This window comes from Bufo gargarizans, chromosome 4 (assembly GCF_014858855.1).
Source record: "Bufo gargarizans isolate SCDJY-AF-19 chromosome 4, ASM1485885v1, whole genome shotgun sequence".
Classification (NCBI taxonomy): Eukaryota; Metazoa; Chordata; class Amphibia; order Anura; family Bufonidae; genus Bufo; species Bufo gargarizans.
Genome location: NC_058083.1, coordinates 16,320,761 through 16,342,675, shown reverse-complemented (window position 1 = coordinate 16,342,675; position 21,915 = coordinate 16,320,761). Strand labels below are relative to the sequence as shown.

The following is a 21,915-nucleotide window of genomic DNA, read 5'->3' as shown; positions in this document are numbered from 1 at the left end:
CTCCTTGCTCCTTTAGACAGGCTCAATAGAAACTCTATGAGCCTGTTTCCAGACCATCTCCAGCAGTGAGGAGAGACAGCACTCTGTGTGATTGCTTCCATCTCCTCATTTTAGCCATAGGCGGGGAGGGAGCGGGATCAGCAGTCAGACACCCACTGATCAGAACCTTTGGGATGTCACTATGATTTCAAAAGTACAGGTACACTTTTATGATAAGATTCTGTGCCTGCTGCCACCACTAGGGGGAGCTCAGGAGCTTACTGCATAAAGTAGAGTTGAGTAAACTCCTATCTCCCCCTAGTGGTGGCTGCCATCATTTAACTCCATATCTTTGCAGGAGATTTGGAGCTCTGGATCAGAAAATCTGCGCTCGTCATTAGCACCAAATGTTGGAGCTGAAACATCATGACATGGAATGGTGGAGATTCCTTTAGATCATTTCATGTTTACCGATATCAATTCTATTTTCTGATTCCAAGCAACTCTATGGCCTGTAAATAAACTCTCGGCTTACTGCTGTACAGGATAAGTGTCTTCTGTTCATTTCTCTTCTATTAATTGTACCAGCAAATACACAAAGCATAGTAATTCATCAGCATAAAGTACAAACAGCACAAAAGCTTAGATTATTGCACAGAACAGTCTGTTGACGTTTCTTCTTCAGTTTCTTTTTCCTTCATAGACTTGTAATTTTTTTGTAAGCTCATCTAGTGCATTGAGGTTAAGGGACAATATACACAGATCCATAGTCCATACCCATGCACACGGTTGTATAGATAGAAGAAAGGGGCCCCTATTGGAGCAATTGAAATGAGCCCCTTATTGGAGCAGCTTCACTCCTGCACATTCATCTCCATGATGTCTTCAGCTCCCTTTCCATCCCCTGCAGGGATTAAGGCGGCCTGACATAGGACCCGTAACGTTGTGGAGGTTGTAGAGGGCAACCTCTGCATATGCTTACACAATTCAAGGTCTGAGGGTTGGTTCCAAACTGATCTGCCCCCATGTAATAGCCACTAACACTGCCTACATGGTATATACAGCCTGGCACATTTCGTCAACGCTTTGTTGGCCCTGGATCGTAGAGGGGACTAAGCAGCGTAACCCACCATATTCTAGTATATCCATAATCGGGGATGGATTCAAATGTTAACAACAGGATCTCAATTAGGGGCGTAGCTGTAGGGGGTGCAGAGGTAGAAGTCACAACTGGGTCCAGGAGCCTAAGGGGGTCCAAAGACCCTTGTGCAACATAAGAAGACACCTGCATTATAGAAAGTGCATGCAGGTCAAGTTACACCTCTGGCTCAAGAATTTGGCATGGGGGGTCATTTCAATGTTTGCCTAAGGCAGCATGAAAGCTATTTGCTACCCTGCCTATGCTGTTACACAGTTAATATTTACATTAATGTATATGGGAATGTATATAGTTTATTCTTTTGTACCATTTTCTATGGATATTTCTATGATTAGTTATCTAGTGGCCTCTTTTGGTAATGCACTTGTTTTTCATGTTCCATTCCCTGAGATCGATGACTCATTTCCTTTTTTGCAACGCTCAACCCTTTTTCTGGAGTACAGCACTTCCTGTGTCATGGATGCAGCTAACAGGCCACATGTAATAGGGACACATGTATTCTTAGTGGTACGCTAATGAAAGTATCATCTTTTGACCGCATAATACTGAGATCCATTCATTCTGCTGTATCCTGTTGTTGGATGTACAGAATAAAGCAACTTGTGGATGAACACAGTATTGGTGAGTTCAGCTATCTGATGAGGATAGTCTGCAGTGTTTATATCCGCTTATACAGGCCAGGCATAGAGGTCTTACAAGGGATAGATCGCTATTACAACAATCAGAGTCAGAATACTGCCCCTGGCCACAAAGTCCGCAAAGAGGGAAGAGGGGCCCAAGCAGCTACGACCCTGATCTCAATATGTGTGCAAGTTGAGTATACAAGTGGTGCCTAGTATAATAATCAAATAACACAATTATAATATTCCAAATGAAGGATACACTGATGTGAAATATAACTATATGAGTGCTATAGTCACCTACCACCAGCAGTCCCATAGAGAATAAACAAGTGACAGTGTGTATGATCGTCCTACCCCTCCATTCAGATGTGGCAATGGGACCCCTGTTCATGGGATCGGTGGAGGTCCCAGTGGTTAGACCCTAATGGATCTAAGAGATATCCTGTACCCACTGGATAGGGAATAGCTTGCTCTAACACTATGTATACACTATGTATATAATATCCCAGACAGTGCCATGTTTAGCGGTATCTGTCAGCATTTTTACAAACCGGCTGTCAGCACTAGGTAGAGGTTGGGTAGAGAAGGGTAAACATACCTGCAGAGCTGTTATTATCAGGAGTAGTGTGAAAATGAAGTTTCATTTTGCCAGATTCTTCTGCAATTGCCCAGAAGGCGGAGCATCACTGTGAAGTGCTCTCTGTATTGATCTGCTTCACAGCACCTCCCCTCTGCTCGACTGTAGCATCCAACCAGTAGATCACTACAGCTGTCACTCAGAGCAAATCAATGCAGAGCGCACTTCACTGTGAAGCCCCACCTCCTGGGCGCTTGCAGGAGAAAATCCTGGCAGAATAAAACTTCATTTTCACACCACTCTTGATAATAGCAGCTCTGCCTCCTGGGCAGTTACAGGAGTAAAACCTGGCAGGATAAAACTTTATATTCAACACTACTCCTAATGACAAAAGCTCCACAAATGTCATGTTTATCCTATTCTCCCCAGCCCCCTATCAAGACCTGTCAGCAGTTTATCATAGTCAAAACTACTGACAGACTCCCTATAAACTGTTCTCCTTTAAATAATAATGCCACCCATGATGCAACATAAGGGTCCATTCACACGTCCTGTTTTTTTTCATCCTGAAAAACGGTCCGTTTTTTGCAGATCCGTTGTTCCTGAAAATGTTTCCGTATGTCATCCGTTTTTTGCGGATCCGCAAAAAACGGAAGCATGTATACATTTCAATAATCAAATAAAGTTGTTTGGATTTCTTTGAAAAAAATTTGAAAAAAAAAAAAAATATATATATTTGTTATGTGTTTCCAGGAACGGAATCCGCAAAAAACGGATGACATACGGAATGACATCCGAATGTCATCCGTTTTTTGCGGATCCATTGACTTTGTATTGTACCAGGATCCGATTTTTCAGGACAAGAATAGGACATGTTTTATATTTAAACGGACATGCGGAACGGAACAACGGAAACGGACAGCACACATTGTGCTGTCCGATTTTTTCCAGGACCCATTGAAAATGAATGGGTCCAGATCTGGTCCTGATCTGTTCCTGAAAAAACGGAACAGATCAGGAAAGAAAAAAAGGACGTGTGAATGGACCCTTATATAACCCATGATGCAACATAGTACTGTCCCAGACTGTGCAAAATAATGATATCCAACACTGTTGACCATAAAAATCACTGGGGATGTAAGTCACTGAGATACTGAGTGAGGTGTTGGGCTGAGGCGCAGTGGAGTGAATGACATGGATTCCCTGGTCTGTCCTGTTGGTGCTCATTCCTACAGCTGCATGTCCAGATTTCGTAGGGAAGGGTCAACGCCAGCAGGATTCACAGCAAATGCCTATTTACATGTGAAGATGAAGGCCACAGTACAGTGCACCATGATCTGTGCACCAACCTGGAGCGGGATGAGAGGAGAATCTAATATTCCCCCTCTTTTTTGGAGCATTTGCTTATATACACCACTTATAAACCCAGCCTATGGCAAGAATAAACACCACCAGGGACTTCGGATTCTGATTCTCCCCGGTTTGGTGATCTGGCGCTGTTTATAATAACCCAACCCTGTCCATAATACCTAATAAGGTACTTGCAAATGGGTTGTCCATGTGGTCTTACCGACATAAGGCATGGCAGATCTCTTTGATAAGTCATAACCAAGAGAGTAGCTGTAGAGGGTACAGAAATTAAAGTCATTCTAGTCCGCCGGTAATATAAATGGCACATTGTAGATGGAGGACTCCGATACGCACAGTATTTTGAATTATAGCCCAGGAGCTTATAGCTACGCCTATGTGAAGACCTGGAACCCCTAGCTGATTGCAACAGCCTCTCCAGATGTTTTCATCTGCACAGCACCACACCTGGTGTAGTTATGGTACTGCAAGTCAGCTCCATTCACCTCTGCACAAGGCTGTATACCTTGGCTTTTTTTTATCATCTGTAATTATAGCTCTCACGTGCCATACAAAGGATATGTTTTGTAGTCAGAGACTCAATATAAGTGTTGACTTGGCCTTGAAAGGCGACCAGATTTTCACATTTGCAGGGATCTTCTATCTGAACAACACTTCGCGCCTCCTCTGTAACAACAGAAGAATGTTAATGCAGGCAATAAACATACGCCAGTCTATGTCCTTATAATAACTCTCTAAGCGAGCAGTCCGCCGAGCCAAGAGCAGTTATTATGGCCAAAGGCCAACAGCCTTATCCACCAATGCAAGAAAAGAGGTCGGTATGTGCCAAGGTGTGTCCTTACAAAGAGAAGATGTTGTAAGCAATAAAAAGAAGGTATAACTAGCAGCATACATTAGATAGAATATTATAGGACGACATATAGAAGAGTGGAAAGGGAGGCTCCACGTCTGCAGCAATGAGGTGTATTACATACCGTACTTCTGAAGCCACCATGTCTTCTGAACGTAACCCTCCATATACAGAGCATAGTAGACAGTGTTTTGCGCTCATGTACAGTAATGTAGATTTTGTCATTCTTCTTTTATTCCAGGGCTATATGCGCTCCTCACTCGTGGCAGTGTCACAAATCGTAACTAATGACAGTGAATGTGGTTGTGTTGGGACCTGCAAGGAACGTGGTAGTCACATGGCAGCCATCAGAAATCCAAACCTGCGGGATTTCAGCAGGGCCACATTCAGTATCATTAGTTGTGATTTCAGGGGTGCAAAATTTCAATTTGTTGTAGACCCCTAACTCTTCATGTGCTGAGCTGACAGTAATAGGAACACAAAGAGGCGTTCCACAGTGCCCATTATGTGTCTGGACAGCCAGCCACTGTTGCTGTCGTTTGCAATGGCTTTGTGAACAAGAAATCTGTACAGTTATAGACTAAAACTGTATCATCGTTAGTGGAAAATCCAGGTTCTTTAGGGATTTGGGTTCAAGTATGGTGAGTACTGCCTGGTGGTGAGCACTTCAGACCTGCCTTTGCTGTGGAGCGACACACTGCCCCTACAGCTGTTGTGATGATCTGGGATACATCGTATACGACAGTCGGTCACCTCTAGTAGTGATACGAGGGACACTAACAGCTCAGTGATATGTGCAGGACGTCCTGCGGCCACATGTGTTCCTCTCCTGGCAGGACTTCCAGCTGGCGCCTTTCAGCAGGATAATGCTCACAACACACAGTAAGGGTTTCCCAGGAATGTCTCCTCCAGATCACAAGACTTTCTTCACTGCCTGGTCACCAGATTTATAACCAATCGAACATTTATGGGACCAGCTGGGACACCAGCTTCAGTAACCTATGAGTGTGCAGGACCTACAGGCCCAGCTACCACATCTGTGGGCAAATGTGCCGCAGGATACCATACAGAACCTGTATGCCTCCATGCCCAACCATATGTCTTACTGTAACCACTCTAGAGGCCGTATCTCATCCTGTATCCAGGCTAGAGGCCGTATCTCATCCTGTATACAGGCTAGAGGCCGTATCTCATCCTGTATCCAGGCTAGAGGCCGTATCTCATCTGTATACAGGCTAGAGGCCGTATCTCATCCTGTATACAGGCTAGAGGCCGTATCTCATCCTGTATACAGGCTAGAGGCCGTATCTTATCCTGTATCCAGGCTAGAGGCCGTATCTCATCCTGTATCCAGGCTAGAGGCCGTATCTCATCCTGTATCCAGGCTAGAGGCCGTATCTTATCCTATATACAGGCTAGAGGCCGTATCTCATCCTGTATCCAGACTAGAGGCCGTATCTCATCCTGTATACAGGCTAGAGGCCGTATCTCATCCTATATACAGGCTAGAGACCGTATCTCATCCTGTATCCAGGCTAGTGTCACGCCTTGACCTGTGAATGTGCGGAGGTCTGTCAGACTGGCTGCACATGTCTGACTTCTCTGTTTTGGTTTGGTTTGGTTTGGGTTTGAGCTGGATCCACCTTCCCTCAGGTGTACTGGGTTTGATTGTTAGTGAGGCTATTTATCCCTCCTTCCCCCAGTGGCCTGTGTGGGTTATAGTTCTTTCCTGTAAGCTCTGGATGTGTGGTGGATCGTCTGCTCCAGCTCTGCTCAAGATAAGTCCTCTCCGTTATTTTCCTTTGTGTCTTTTATCTAGGCCTCTAGGGAGACGCTTGCTTCCTCTGGGTTTGAAGAAGCAGGTTGCCTCTTCCCTTTTCCCTATACGGGGCATGTGCATATCCACCATTAGGGTATGCACATGGGCACAGCAGTTTAGGAAAAACTTTTAGGGATTGCTAGGAGTTGACCCTTTTCTCCCTAGCTTTTGGGCCTAGTCATTTGTTCTGTTTGTTTTCCTGTGTTTGGTTATTTCCCCGCTTACCTACCTATTGTGACATTATAACCCGCCAAAAAACTGTCATTTCCCTGCTGTTTGCGAAATGAAGGCTATGGATGCTTTGGTTGATCGCATACAGGGATTATCGGTGGAGGTTGCTGACCTCCTCAGTTCTGTTGCACGGTGTCAGAATGCTCTGGTGTCTGGCGCCATTGGAGGAAATCAGGTCTGCTTAGAGCCTTAAGTCGCTCTCCCTGATAGGTTCTCAGGGGGTGGTGATGACTTTATTCGGTTCAGGGAGTCCTGCAGGTTGTATTTTTGTCTGCGGCCGATGTCATCTGGTGACGAGAATCAAATAGTGGGGATCATTATATCTCTGCTCAAAGGGGACGCTCAGTCCTGGGCTTTTTCTCTGCCGACTGGTTCACCATCCCTCCGGCCGGTGGATGAATTTTTAAGAGCCTTGGGCTTGATTTATGATGACCCAGACCGAGTCTCTATGGCTGAATCTAAGTTGCGCAGTTTGTTACAGGGAGAACGTACTGCGGAGTCGTATTGTGCTAGAGGACGTATTTCATCCTGTATCCGGCTAAGGGCGCCCAACAGGGTCCTAGAGCCTCCTTCCAATTGTACAATTTTCCTATAATACACTTCTCCTTTCGTTCTAATTTGCAATCACTTACATTTATCATCATTACAGTCACACATAGAAAGCTTCATTTGATCCCAACACCTTTATTTTCTTCAGTGAGTCAACTATTCCGCAGCTTAAAAAGTGACAACCGATTGATGAGCCAGAATGTGTTCCAAGAAGTTGTCACTTTCATTCCCCCACTTAATGGGGTTGTCCAACTCCATGAATGTACTGCTTGCACTAATATTAGTAAACACATGACTGCTGCAGACAAGGATTGGCTGCAGCAGTTATGGAGTATCAATGTGTCATTGCTGGAGCAGGAAGAACAGAGACCAGCAGAGAAATGGGTAAGCATCAGAACGGGAGTGGCAGGAGAAAAAAATTCATGCGGTTGGACAACCCTTTGAATAAAAAATTGCATTATTCAATGGGGCGACAGTGATCATGTCAATAAAAAAAAACACATTCCATGGAAGAGGGAATAAAAAATTACTGTTTCACCCTGACTGAGGCTCCCACCGCCAACCCCCCTCCCTTCCCCCAGAAAAAAAGAAAAATTCGCTGAAGAGCTAAAATCTTACGTGAACAGGTCTTCTCGTCGGGGTTGAGAGAATAGCCATCGCGACACTTGCATTGATAAGACGTAGTGGATGCCACACAGATCTGTTCACAGTCGTGTCTCCCCAGTGCACATATATCTACACCTGTCACGGTAACACAAAGTCATACGGTATTTTTTTATATGTATATTCCTAAATAAATCACAACACCTTTCACAGAGAATGCTGGAGAGACATACATGTGCAAGCAAACATGGCGCATCCGACAAGAACTTCTGTGCTAAATAATTTGCCAATACATCCTTATAGTGACTGGAGCTCCATGTTTCTGATACAGAGCTCCAGACCTAATGCTACTAAAGCTGTAGGCCAGTTTTCAGGCAAGTTTTTGCACAAACATGTGCTACTTTTTGAAATTTTCTGTCACAGCACTTTAAAGGGAGTCTGTCATCAAAGTTTCACCTTTTTAACCCTTGCCATAGCTTTCTAGCAGCCTTACAGTTAATAAAAACGTTACCTTTATGAGCAATCCTGGACTTATAAAACCGGCAAAAAACATCTTAGTAGCATATGCAAATGAGGTCTCGAAAGTGCCCAGGGGCAGCGTTACCCTCGTAGGTGCCCAGCTAGCTCAGCCTTATCGTCGCTTCCCCCCGCCCATCCTTTCCCTCTGACCGCCCATCTACTTACTTCTTGTTTCGCCGAGATCCCGCGCCTGCGCACTCAGTCCGTCGGCTGGCACATGCACACTGCGATGCCCATTCCTTGTACAGCATCACAGTAATTAATGCGCATGCTGATGGACCGCCTCCTTTGTGGTGTTTTCGCCGGCGCATACACATTAATTACTGTGATGCCGTACAAGGAATGGGCATCGCAGTGCACATGCGCCGGCTGACGGACTGAGTGCGCAGGCGCGGGATCTCGGCGAAACAAGGAGTAAGTAGATGGGCGGTCAGAGGGAAAGGATGGGCGGGCAGAGGGAAAGAATGGGCGGGGGGAAGCGACGATAAGGCTGAGCTAGCTGGGCACCTACGAGGGTAACGCCGCCCCTGGGCACTTGCGAGCCCTCATTTGCATATGCTACTAAGATGTTTTTTGTCGGTTTTATAAGTCCAGGATTGCTCATAAAGGTAACGTTTTTATTAACTGTAAGTTTTTATTAACTGTAAGGCTGCTAGAAAGCTATGGGAAGGGTTAAAAAGGTGAAACTTTGATGACAGACTCCCTTTTAAAAGAAAAAAAAGTGGGCAATGCTTAGCAGAAAGAACGGGACCTCTTTGGCTCATCACATTTCACATAATTTACACCATAAGACTGTGTAAATTATCACTGAAATCTATGCCAGATAGCGTAAGATGCAACAGGTTTATTAAGAGGTGTGCATGTCTTTAACCCCTTCCAGCCATCCACTGTACATGTACATGGCGGTGGAAGTCAGCTCATCTCCTGTTTTACACTCACCGATAATGGATTTTGAGCCCAATTGTGAACCCGGCATCTGAGCAAATACCGGGAGTGCCCCGGGAGCCGTTCAGTTCCTATGGCAGCCTCAGGCCTTCTTAAGGCTCGAAGCCTGCCATCAGTGTTGGACTGGGGTGCCTAGGGCCCACTAGTAAAATTTATTTTGAGGGCCCACCGTATGGATACATTCAAATATTACCTGCTCACACAGCAGCAGACAAGGTTCCCTGCAGCGACTTTGAGAAAGTAGGTCCCCCAAAAAAGGATACTGGTTGGTCTGCCTCTGTACCTAGAAGCCATCTCAGCCACCCGATGCATCTATGATAAACTGGGTGGTTTCTTAAATAATCTACTCATTTTTTTATATGAACATAGATTGGTTGAGGTGCTGTATACTACCTATCTATATGTAGTACAATCACTCTACTGTGTTATGTGCCACTTGTGCAGGGGGTAGTAGACTAGGGGCCCACCAGGGGATTCCCCTGTACCCCTGTGGGCCAGTCCAAGCCTGCCTGGCATAGTCAAGTTCCTATGCTTGATAGGAGCGGGTGATTGACCCATAGACTGCGATGATTTACCAATGCAGTCTATGGGAGAAGCAATCAGACAACCGCATGTTAAAGTCCCCTAGGGGGAGAAAATAAGTGTAAAGAAAGTAAAAGATAAAATTTTACATTTTTTTGACAAAAGCCCCCATAATAATATATAGAAATTCAAATCAAATAAACAATAAAACTCATAAACAGCATTGGTATAGCCACATCCCAAAGTGCCCAAACTATTAAAATGTTAAAGTATTTACCCTGTATGGTGAATGGCATAATAAAAAATATAAAAAATAGCCAATTGGCCGTTTTGTGGTAGTCTCACCTCCCAAAAAAATAAAAAGGGATAAAAAAAAGGGATCAAACTACTACCCATAAAACAATGGTGCATTTTTGTTTCCAATTCCACCTCATTTAAAATTTTTACCAGCTTCCCACTACATTGTATGCAATATTAAATTAGAAAGTACAACTTGTCCTGCAAAAACAAGCCCTCATACATCTATGTAAACAGAAAAATAAAAAAGTTATGGCTGCAGGAATGGAGGGAGTAAAAACGAAAATGGAAAAAAACTAAAATTGTTGCATCACGAAGGGGGTTAATAAATTTAGTGCATGTTACTCCAACAGATTTTGGCGTGTAAAAGTCCAGTCTTTAACCCTATAGGGTTAGGCTACTTTCACGCTCGTGTTTTGGCTTCCCGTTTGTGAGATCCGTCATGGGTTTTGCCCTAATGCATTCTGAATGGAAAAGGATCCGCTCAGAATGCATCAGTTTGCAAAAGTTCAGTCTCCATTCCGCTCTGGAGGCGGACACCAAAACGCTGCCTGCAGCATTTTGCTGTCCGTCCTGGGATGTGGAGCGAAACGGATCTATCCTGGCACACAATGTAAGTCAATGGGGACGGATCCGTTTTCTCTGACACAATCTGGCACAATAGAAAAGGGATCCGTCTCCCATTGACTTTCAATGTAGTTCATGACGGATCCGTCTTGGCTATGTTACAGATAATACAAACGGATCCGTTCATGACGGATGCATGCGGTTGTATTATTGTAACAGATCCGTTTTTGCAGATCCATGACGGATCCGCCTAAAACGCGAGTGTGAAAGTAGCCTTAGATGATAAAATTCTGTCTGACTACGGCCACTGGAGGGAGCTTTTTTACTGCATAATTTCAGAGTGTAAACAGTATGATGCTCCCTCTAGTGGTTGCTGCAGGCGGCGGCCCTGGAAAAATCTGTGAGGTTGTGACAGCTGGGAAATGGAGGTCCTGTGTCCTCTCACATAAAGGGAACAGTCGTCGAGCATGTGCACTGCGGATCCATTCCTCTCTGGGAGCGGTGGAGATAATTGAGAGCTGTATTTGACTGTCAGTCCCATAGAGAATGGAGCAGCAGCAAAAATGGTACTAAACCCTTTGCACACCATGATGCACATGTATATGAGAATAGTATGGAATAGTCTCCAGAGCTGAGCCTGCTCCGTACATGGTGGCCTGGTTACAATCCTGGCAAATTTGGGCTATACCGGGCCAAAAATGGGCTGGGTTTATGCAAGCCACACCTATAAGTGGGATTTAGGTATTCCAAAGACATGGCCCCGAATTTACCAACTACAATTTTGGTAAGTATGAGGTGAGTGACACCCACCTGCTTGAAATGTGACAGGAGGACATTTGTGCCAATGCTGTAAAGTAGAACTGGTGTAGTTTCCCATAGCAACCAATCAGATTCCACCTTTCATTTTCCAAAGGAGCCCTAAAAAATGAAAGGTGGAATCTGATTGGTTGCTATGGGCAACTAAGCCACTTTTGCTTGACACCAGTTTTGATAACTCTCCCCCTAAATTCTCATAATGCAGCTTTATACGAGTCACGCCGTCTCCTTACGTGAGCAGGTCTTCTTGTCCAGGTTCAAGATGTAGCCCTCATGACACTTGCAGTGATAGGAAGTAGCGGTGGCCTTACAGATGTGTTCACAGTCGTGGCGGCCCGGAGCACAGAAATCGACTCCTAGATAACATCAAATATGGAAGAATTCAGCAAATCTGTTCAGGGCATTAATATACAACTCTCCTTCATAGAAAAAGACAGGATTTTTCCCTAATTTACATGACTCATGGAATTCATAGAAAATAGGGTTTGAAGATAGTCCTGATAGTCCCATGATTGTCATCTTGTAACCTAACCAGCTGTGGTGGTCTGTACTCTTCTGACCTGATATCCAATTGAAAAGGCAGACCAGACACTTAGGGCTCATGCACACGACCGTATGTAGTATGCTTTTCTGCACAAATCCGCACAAAACCACACAATAAAACACATATAAATCTGGATTATTTATTGTGGTTTTGGTGCTTTTTTTGTGTGCATTTTTATGCGGTTTGTGGTGCACATTTTCCACAGATCTCCCCTTTCCACTGAAAAGGGTGAAATCTACAGAAGAAAGACGCAGCCACAGTTGACATACTTCAGATTTCAAAATCCGGACGGCAGGTCAAATTTCCGCAGCGTACATGGGATCTGTCTAATCTCATTCACTTTGCTGGTGCTGTATAAGGCCTCATGCACACGACCGTTGTTTCATTCCGTGTCCGTTGTTCCGTTTTTCGTGATTTTCTGCGGACCCATTGACTTAAAGACAGAGATAAAGATACAGATCAAGATAAAGAAAGTCAGACTACAGAAAGCTAAGTTGCAGCCTACAGCAGAAAGCAAAAGTTCCTATTTAATCCAGCCAGTATAGCAGAGCTGAATGAGTTCAGATGTAGCAGAGCTGATTGTGTTTGCCAGCCAAAAGTTAAGCCAAAATCTGCTGATAAGCAAGATAAAGGTTGGAAGATTATTTCCTGATGCAAGTTTACTCAAGTAAAACTGTTAACTACTTCAATACCAGTCTGGACTCAATTTATTCTGCAAATCCCTCAATTTTTTACCTTTTTATCACTGCGAACACGCTTGGGGTTCCGGATATCCAGGTAGGAGCACCGTGACAAGTGCAAAAGCCGCACCTAAAGGGACACTATAGGCAACCCTTACACCACTCTGGCATTCCTACACCTGGAAAATGAACTTTGTCCTATATGGTAATGAGCCACAAAGTGTCTACCAAGGCATTTCCAGACTGCCTAAGCCCGCTTTGTCAGTAATTTTTTTTGTGAAGGTTATAGCAGAAAAAATGAACTCACCAGCTTTTTTTTTACCGTAAACGAAAATCTGGAAAATAAAAGTGCATAAGAAGCCACTAAACTTTATTTTAAATTATTTCTGCAAAGAAAATAGTAATGCCTTTTATGAACTTCTTCCAACAGTGGAGGTCTGTAGAGTAGTGGTCAACTTGCTGCCTGTTGTTCAGAATGTTTGGGGTCCAGTTTCTACTAGAGACCTGTGCAATAATTTATTTAGTAAACGTCTGTGTTTGAAGAAAGCCTCTCCACCCAGCCCACATTGAAGGAAACTCCATTAGTATTCACTGCACTGAAGTGAAAACTAATGAGCCTCTGCCAGCACTGCCCTGAGGGCATCCACGGAAAGAACTGCGCAGGGCACTAACCTACCTAATGGCTCTACTCCTCCTCAGATGTGGTGGTTTCATGGGATTAGTTTACTGTATTTACATTGTGGTATGTTTCCCATGTGCTTTACCAGTACCAGAAGCATATGGAAACTGCAGCAATTCATGGTAAAACCTTATGCATTTTTCCACACGGTTCTTGGACGTGAGGCTCACATCTCTTCATGTATGAACACCCTAAAAGGTCTCAACATGATATCTTCCAAGACGTAATAAAAAAAAAAAATTCGGTGCAATTTCATGAATCACTGATTTTGGAAGTGGAAGATTACTTACCACAAAGAGACTCCTCAAACTTTGAGGTGAGCTTCTCAATGACTCCATACGTTTCCACATAAAAAACATGATCATCTAATGGATCACTGGCCATCAGCTTAAGAGACTGTATATCGGCCCTATCTACTCCCACCGCATATATCTCTATACCAGCATCACGAGCCTTGGCAGCTACATCTTGTACCCTGTCTTGGGGTCTGCCATCTGTCACAATGATGGCCACTTTAGGTATGTTGAAGGACACATGGCGAGCTCCTGATTCCTCTGTAAATGCTTCATCTAGGGCTGTCTGTATGGCGAGCCCAGTCATGGTGCCAGTGGACAGCGGTTTAATCAAAGAGATGGCCTTTTTCATTTCAGGCTTGTTAAAGTAGGTCTTAAGGAAGAATTCTGTCTTCACCGTGCTGGCATAGTTCACCACGGCTACACGAGTTGCACGCTCACCGATATCTAATGTGTCAATCATATCTGAAAGGAAGATCTTGACTTTCTCAAACTCCTGAGGGCGGACACTGCGGGAGCTGTCAATTATAAACACCAGATCCATGGGGCGGCTCTTACAGGCATTGTCTGTAAAGATAGGAGCCGACAAGTTATATTTTAGATGCAGCTACATTTATAGACATTGGGGCGGATTTATTAATGCAGTCCTGCAATTAGACAAATAAAACTAGACCAGACAGGCAGAAACTGCGCCAAAATTTATCACCATGGTGCATACTGTATGATTTGACGCAACTCGGTAGATGGAGCCACCTCCTGGCTAACTTAATGTACACTTATATTTTGCACCACGGTATGGCATTGTTCATATTTCCGTGTCATTATTATGTACGTGAAAAAAACGTCTTTATTTAATCCGTGAAGATGTCCGTGAAGGATCCGTGGATGGTCTGTGTGTCCATTTTTACTCTCCGCGTGTCATCCGTAATCCACGGACATTGCTCAACTTAAAATGAATTTCAAGGGCATTTCCTATCTGTATTCCGTGAAAAACCGACGCACCACAGGTGCCATCCGTGTTGTATTCTTGAGTTTCACTGACCTATAGACTTCAATGGGTGTGTTTTGTCCCCATCACCAACCAAAGTAGTACATTTTAAGAGAGAGTGTCCCTATAAAGGTAGCCTGTCAAGACATTTGACCATATAAAACTGCTGACAGCACTAGGTAGGGTCTGGGGAGAGTAGGTCAAACATATTTTTGTGGAGCTTTTATTATGAGAGGAAATGTGGATATGAAGTTTTATTCTGCTAGATTCTGCTCCTGCAAGTGCTCTCAACCACCTGCATTGAGCTGTTTCACAGTCCTTCTCTCGGCTATGAGAGACAGCTGTAGCAACCAACTAGTAGTCCACTACAGCTGTTACTCAGAGCAAAGGTGGGCTGTGAGCAGCTCAATACAGTGAAGTGTTGCCTGCTGGGCACTTGCAGGAGAAAACCTGGCAGAATAAAAGTTCATAGTCACACTACTCCTGATAATAAAAGCTCCACAAAAGGTAAGCTTATCCTGCTCTCCCCACCCCTATCTAGTGCTATCAGCAGTTTTGCACAGTTCATTTTATGATGGGGCATAGTGGTCCTTAAAGAGGTTTTCGAGATAATCTATCTTTTGGATAGGTCATCAGTATCTGATTGGTTTTGGTCCGACACCCAGGAACCCTGCCGATCAGCTGTTTGAGAAGACGCGATGCTCCCAAGCCCAGCTGCTGTACAATGTAAGGCGCTGTGCTTGGTGAGCTGAGAGAAGGTTGCAGCACTGCTGCTAGTGCCGATGTCTTCTCAAACAGTTGATCGGCTGGTATCCTGGGAGTCAGATCCCCACCGATCAGATACTGATGATCTATACATAAGATAAATCATCAGTTAAAAAATCTCAGAAAACCCCTTTAAACACTGCCTGATCTTAGAGAGAACTGTGCAGTCATATAGTTACAGCTGCATGGTCCTCTCTATCCCCTGCCTGTACTCAAGTCTGTAATGGATGCAGGAACCGGAACCATCTGTTTTCAGCCTCTTGTTACATCTTCACAATGATGGAGCCTGGGGAGATGAGTAATCACTGGAACTGAGGTATGCAGCAGTAACCCTTCCCATGTCCTTAACCAGGAAGTTTAAATTTAACTATTTGGCTGCTCTAGACCACCAGAGATCCTTATATTAACCATTTCACTGCCATAGACTGTGAGGGAGCCTTATATTAACTACTTCACTACCCTAGACCACCAGGGATACAGACTTGAACCCTTCCACTGCCCTCGGCCTTCAGGGATGTCGACCATAACTTTGCTAGATCTGGATGCCGTTTAATACTATTTGCCTGGATGATTTCTGGCCGTGTATATGCGTCTGCATTATAGCTCATTTTCAGGGCTCTGTAGTTAATATTTATTTAATGTGGCCCGGCATTAACCCACTTACAGTGCTGAGCACCCAGGACCTAACTGCCCTGCTTCCTCGCTACAGAGGTTTACAGGAACATTGATTTAAGAGAGAACCTGAGCTAGACTTTCTTTTGCCACCATGGCCCTGTTTTTAAACAAGGCAGAGGGGCTTGTTGGCGCTGACCTGGCCTGAGGAAATGACCCACCAGTCCCTCCTAAGCTAAACCACAAAAATGATATAAACACAGATCCAAGTTCATGGACTCACACAGAATAAGTAGAGGCTTCACGTGATAATATATAGATTATTGTGATGCCTATATGGCTGGAGGCAGAAGCTGGCAGCCAGCACTCGTGTGCTTCCACATAAGGTGCACATTGGAAGGACCTCTGGGAGCTCCATTATCCACATGGTGTTCCTCACAGCTCCTCTATCAATCAGGACTGTTTGCCTCCTGAGCTCAATGTAAACATTTGCCTTATGAAGGAAACTTGGCCATCCTGGACTTGTACTGTCTATGTTTGCTCAGACATTAAAGGCGTTCTCCTTTGCTTTCACTTCTTCTAACATCTTATGTTTGAGACGTTGCCCTACACTAACATTGAGATTATCCTACATATCACAGCCCGTGAATGTTCAATACTTACGGACAGAACGTAATAGAATATAGCATATATATATAACCCCTTTAACAAAGGTGGTGGATCTCTCATTCAAGATACTAGTAAGGACAGTAGCTACAGAGTGTTTCTCACTCTGGAGGACTCAGCAAGTCCATGGATTACATAGACAACCATTGGGAACTGTGTTATAATTCATTTCCCCTGTGGAGGCACTGTAGGGTGATTGATCACTTGTTGCTAGCTTCCTTTACAGATTACAGCTAATTGATAGGGGTCTAAGAAGCAGAACACTCTATGATTTGCTTATCAACAGGGGCACCTTCTAACAAAAAAAGGTTGCTAAAACCAGACAACCCCTTTGAGGCTATGGGTTTGAATTTGATCAGGTTAACATGATAGTGGAGGGAGGTCATTCCTCTTACATATCAAAAACAATACAGGTAAGCGATTGGCTTCCCGACTATCTAATGTTTATGGGGGTCTCCGAGCAGCAGGCATCGGGGGTGATAAGGATTTAAATATGGTAAGTCACAGCCAGAGGTTTCTGGCAGTGGCTCATTTCCCTCTCTCCATTCAGAACACATGCATGCTTGGTTGAGCAAGCAGGAGTGTGTTAGGTAGTCATAATAAACAGCTGTTATTAGCTGACCAGGGTTCTTCATGTATTATGTATCTTCATGTATAAATTTGTATTCACTGAGCTCCCTCTAGTGGTGGCTGCAGGCAGACAGTTTTATAATACACTACCATACATGAAGGGTAGCATAGGATTTAAAACAGTATGGGGGAAGAGTTATAACTGTATTTATGCCAGTTGCCCGGTTAGAAAAAAAAATAAAAAAAAATAAATAAATATATATGTATATATATATATATATATATATTCACGGGGAGGGGAGCGATGAGCACTATGATATCTATGTATGCCTCCGATTATGAAGAGAGAGGGATGTAAGGTGTAATAGAAACAAAGTAATCACAGAAAAAAAAACTGTTCATCTAGTCAGAGCTAATATTTCCTTTTTTTAGTTATACAGGTACTTGTATACATTTTCAATAAACTCTATTTATCTATCTTCTAACTCATTTTCTAAAAATTAAAATTTTATATATATATATATATTAATCAAAATAAATAATAAATAAAATATACTATATGCATCTAAAAATAATGTAATGTGTGTATCAGAGGCAATAAAACGGCAAATGCCCGTAGAGATGAACGGGTGAAATGATTCACCTTTCTTTCTATTCAATTTGTAGATCTAAAGCACAGCAAAACGACGTGCCAGTTGCTTGTCAACCGTGAACTGTTTGGCAAGACAGCAAAACGCGTTTCAAATGTGTTCATCTCTATTAGTATCCGTTTGAAATGAATACAGGGACACATAATTGTATCTATGACAGGTCAGTGATTAGCACTGGTGCCTTACAGCGCTGGGGTCCCAGGTATGAATCCAACCAAGGACAACATCTGAATGGAGTTTGTACGTTCTCCCAGTGTTTCCCCCGGGTTCTCCAAAGACAAACTGATAGGGAACGTAGATTTTGAGCCCCATTGGGGACAGCGAGTGATGCTAATGTCTGTAAGGCGTTGCAGAATATGTCAGCGCTAGATAAGTGCAGAAAATAATAACTACTTGGAAACATAATGGCATCTACTTGATTGAAACGAAATTCCTAGTGATACAGTGAAGCTCCTACCTGTTGGCCGGTTCACTTGAAGGGTCCTGGGGCGCACTTTTGCAGTGTGAGGAGGGCTGGCTAATATTCCAGGTCTGGGTACCGGAAACACTGCGCTACCATGGACCATAGGAGGGAGGACGTAGCTGTTATGCATGGGGTATCCGTACATCCGGTAATGGGTCCCATGAACAGCCACTAGGAAAAAGCCAAATGTATAAAGAACAGCCCTGCTCAATAACGGGTCCATGCTGAGGAGAGGTGCAGGGTCTGCGCCTGCAAGCTGCTACACTGAGCTAGTGTCTAGTAACCCAGCACTGACCACTGGGAATCCCACCCACTGCTCCTCAGTTCACGGCCAGGAGAAAGCCCACCCTCACCTCCCTACCCCACCACCTTGCACTGGCAGGTTAACCCCTTATACAGAGGCTTCTATGGAAGCACAGAATCATCACTTTCCAAAATTACAAAAGAAACAAGGTGGACTCCCGCACATCAGCTGGACGTCTTCTGATTCACGCCAATGGGGAGTCCGAGTCATTTTTTTTAATTGAAGAAATGAAGGCTGAAGTTATTCATACTTCAGACTTAACAAATTTTGTCTCCGCGCAGCCCATACATTTTAATGCTGTACAGAGACAGGACTCCGTACAGCATTAAAAGGAAGTTGGGGAAGGAATCGACTTCGGATCTTGGATCCGAAGGGCGATTCGCTCACCCCTAAAACTACGTTTCATTCGGGGAAATTTTCTGCATCACAATCTGCTTCGTGTGAAGGCGTCCTTAGGCTTGTATAAGCAGATGAGCAAGCACTGTATAACGGAACCGGATCAAAGTCCAGTACAACGTAACGGGCAACTACACTACTCAGAACACACTGGACAACCAGCAAGTCTCAAGACTGAAGCGCGTTAGGGTAGAATGCTCCAAATTTATTAAGAGGTGCACATCTCTTAAAGCGAAACTTCCATAATTAACCACATTACATGTGACTGTCCTGGTCCTATACCGGCCTCTGTATTAGACTTTTATCACAGCAGAGTCACTGCAATACACGGGCACCGTTCCGTGTGCATTCCGCACCACAGATGCAGACCCATTCATTTCAAAGGGTCCGCAAATCCAGAGATGCGGCACTGAACACTACGGAGAGCTTTCTGGGGTTCCGTGCTTCCGCACTGCTCTATCTGTTTTGCGGAACGGAGGGATCGTGGACCCATTCAAGTGAAAGGGTCTGCCCCATGGACGGTGCCTGTGCTTCACACGTTCGTGTGAACGAGCCGTAACTCTGAGTCCGGCCATGACCGCGCTCCCTGTGGTGACCCCAAAAAGAGCATCATACAGTGCACTAATCAATGCAATGCTCTTCTGTAAGAATCTTCACCTAGGCCGAACAAAAAAAAAATATAAAAAAAAGCTGACACACGGTTACCCCAGTTCTACACCTACTGCTATAATGAAGATTACCTTGCATCATCAACCCCACACAGCAGCAGTAAATTGACAGTAGGCTAACTGTTTTTATAGTTTTAAGTCCTAGATGACTGCTAGAGACTTACAAAAATTTTGTATCCAATTTCCTATAGCATAGTGCTGCTGAAATGAAAAAGAAAATACCCAAAGAAATGTATGGAGCAGCCGCACACATGCATGACCGACTACGCCGTTAATTTCCAGGGGATACAGGCCCCCATTCTCGTGATTAGTGGGCGTCCCAGCAGTAAGATCATTATCCCCTATCCATAATTTAATCTAACTGGAATACTCTCAGGCTACTTTCACATTAGCGTTCCAATAATACAACCGCCTGCATCCATCATGAACGGATCCGGTTGCATTATGTCTTTTATAGCCATGACGGATCCGTCTTGAACACCATTGACAGTCAATGGCGGACGGATCCGTTTTCTATTATGTCAGATAAAACGGATCTGTCCCTATTGACTTTCATTGTGTGTCAGGACGGATCAGTCTTGCTCCAGACCAGATGGCGGACAGAAAAACACTGCTTACGGAATGTATTCTGGTGCACTCCGTTTCGTTCAGTTTAGTCCCCATTGACAATGAATGGGGACAAAACTGAAGCGTTTTCTTCCGCTTTGAGATCCTATGACGGATCTCAATAGCGGAATTGAAACCGCTAATGTGAAAGTAGCCTTAAGCTTTTTCCAAAAAGTGGGCGAGGCACGAGGGGAGGCGGTCTGAATTTAACATGTGCAAGTCCAGCGTATTTATGAGAGCGCCCTCCTCATAGCCAGCCGTCAATCACCACTGAGAGGAGGCAGAGACCTTGCACCTCTCCAATACACTGGACTCTATGGTGGTCATTTACCAAAGACTGGTCTTTGATCTCCCCCCCCCCCCCCCCTTCCCCGTGGGTTGCCAAAGATGTGCCTAATTTATGACGAGATGTGCACTTGTCATAAATTTGTCGCACCTTCAGCAATTTGTGCACCTGATGAAAAATGATTCCAGGCTATTCGCCAACATTTACGCCTGGCTGTTTCCATTCATAAATGTTAGTAAATTTGTCACGAACGAAAAGTCCTACCTTTATATTTCCCACTCTCGGCTTTGCTTAAAAAAAAAAAAAAACCTGCATGTGCGATTCTACATGTAGCGTACGTGGAGTTTCCCATCCTCACAATATGTCGCTGGTGCAAAACAGCTGACATTTTTACAGGCGCAGCGTGTGGCAAGGCAGTGTCAGGACACGGGGTGGGGTGGAGGAAGGAGAACAGTAGGACTCTGTTCACACATGTTGTAGTCCATCAGCTTTTTACTTGTCAGAATTAGCTTTTCTCTATGGGGAGGGCTGGCACAAAAATTCAGAAGGTATTAGCTTAGGCAAGGGTCATACCGTTGGGGACAGTTTGAAAACTGTTCAATACATACGATCATTTTTTGCAAATGATATCAACAAATGACTGCACATCCTCATTCACTCCTTTGTATCATGTCCACCTGGAGTCGGTATGGCTCAGTCAAGTCAAAGGAGCCTGAATGATGTGGATTTTAACAGAACTACAGATAGAGGTAAGACCCTATGCGGTCTTAAAAGGGGCATTTCCATCGTCGATGACTCCTCCACGACTCTCTGGAGGTGGCTGGCATTACAAACAATAGGAAGGTCAAGTCGATAGGAGTAGAAGGCCTTTCACACGAGTGTGACGGATTGGCTCTGGATGCGTTCAGTGAAACTAGCACCAATTTGCAAGCAAGTTCAGTCAGTTTTGTCTGCGATTGCGTTTAGTTTTTTCCGCGTGGGTGCAATGTGTTTTGATACGTTTTTCACACGCATAATAAAAAAAAAACCTGAAGGTTTACAAACATCTCTTAGCAACCACCAGTGAAAAACGCATTGCATCCACACTTGCTTCCGGATACAATGCGGTTTTCACTGAAGCCCTATTCACTTCTATGGGGCCAGGGCTGCATGAAAAAAAACAAAAAAAAAACAAACCACGCAGAATATAGAACATGCTGCATTTTTCACGCAACGCAGAACTGATGTGTGAAAAAAATAAAATAAAACGCTTGAGTACACAGACACATTGAAATGAATAGGTCAGGATTCAGTGTGGGTGCTATGCGTTAACGTCATGCAT

The 21,915-nt window shown here is 44.2% G+C and overlaps 1 protein-coding gene across 1 annotated transcript; it reads right to left on the bottom strand.

The window, feature by feature from the left end:
• Positions 1-660: 660 nt before the first annotated feature.
• MATN3 (matrilin 3) lies at positions 661-18,557 on the bottom strand. The gene is made up of 6 exons (XM_044290897.1): positions 18,329-18,557; positions 13,618-14,187; positions 11,658-11,780; positions 7,774-7,896; positions 4,268-4,372; positions 661-710 (listed from the first exon to the last, which is right to left on the bottom strand). The coding sequence occupies exons 1-6, from the start codon at positions 18,555-18,557 to the stop codon at positions 661-663; spliced, it is 1,200 nt and encodes a 399-aa protein (XP_044146832.1).
• Between the last annotated feature and the right edge of the window lie 3,358 nt (positions 18,558-21,915).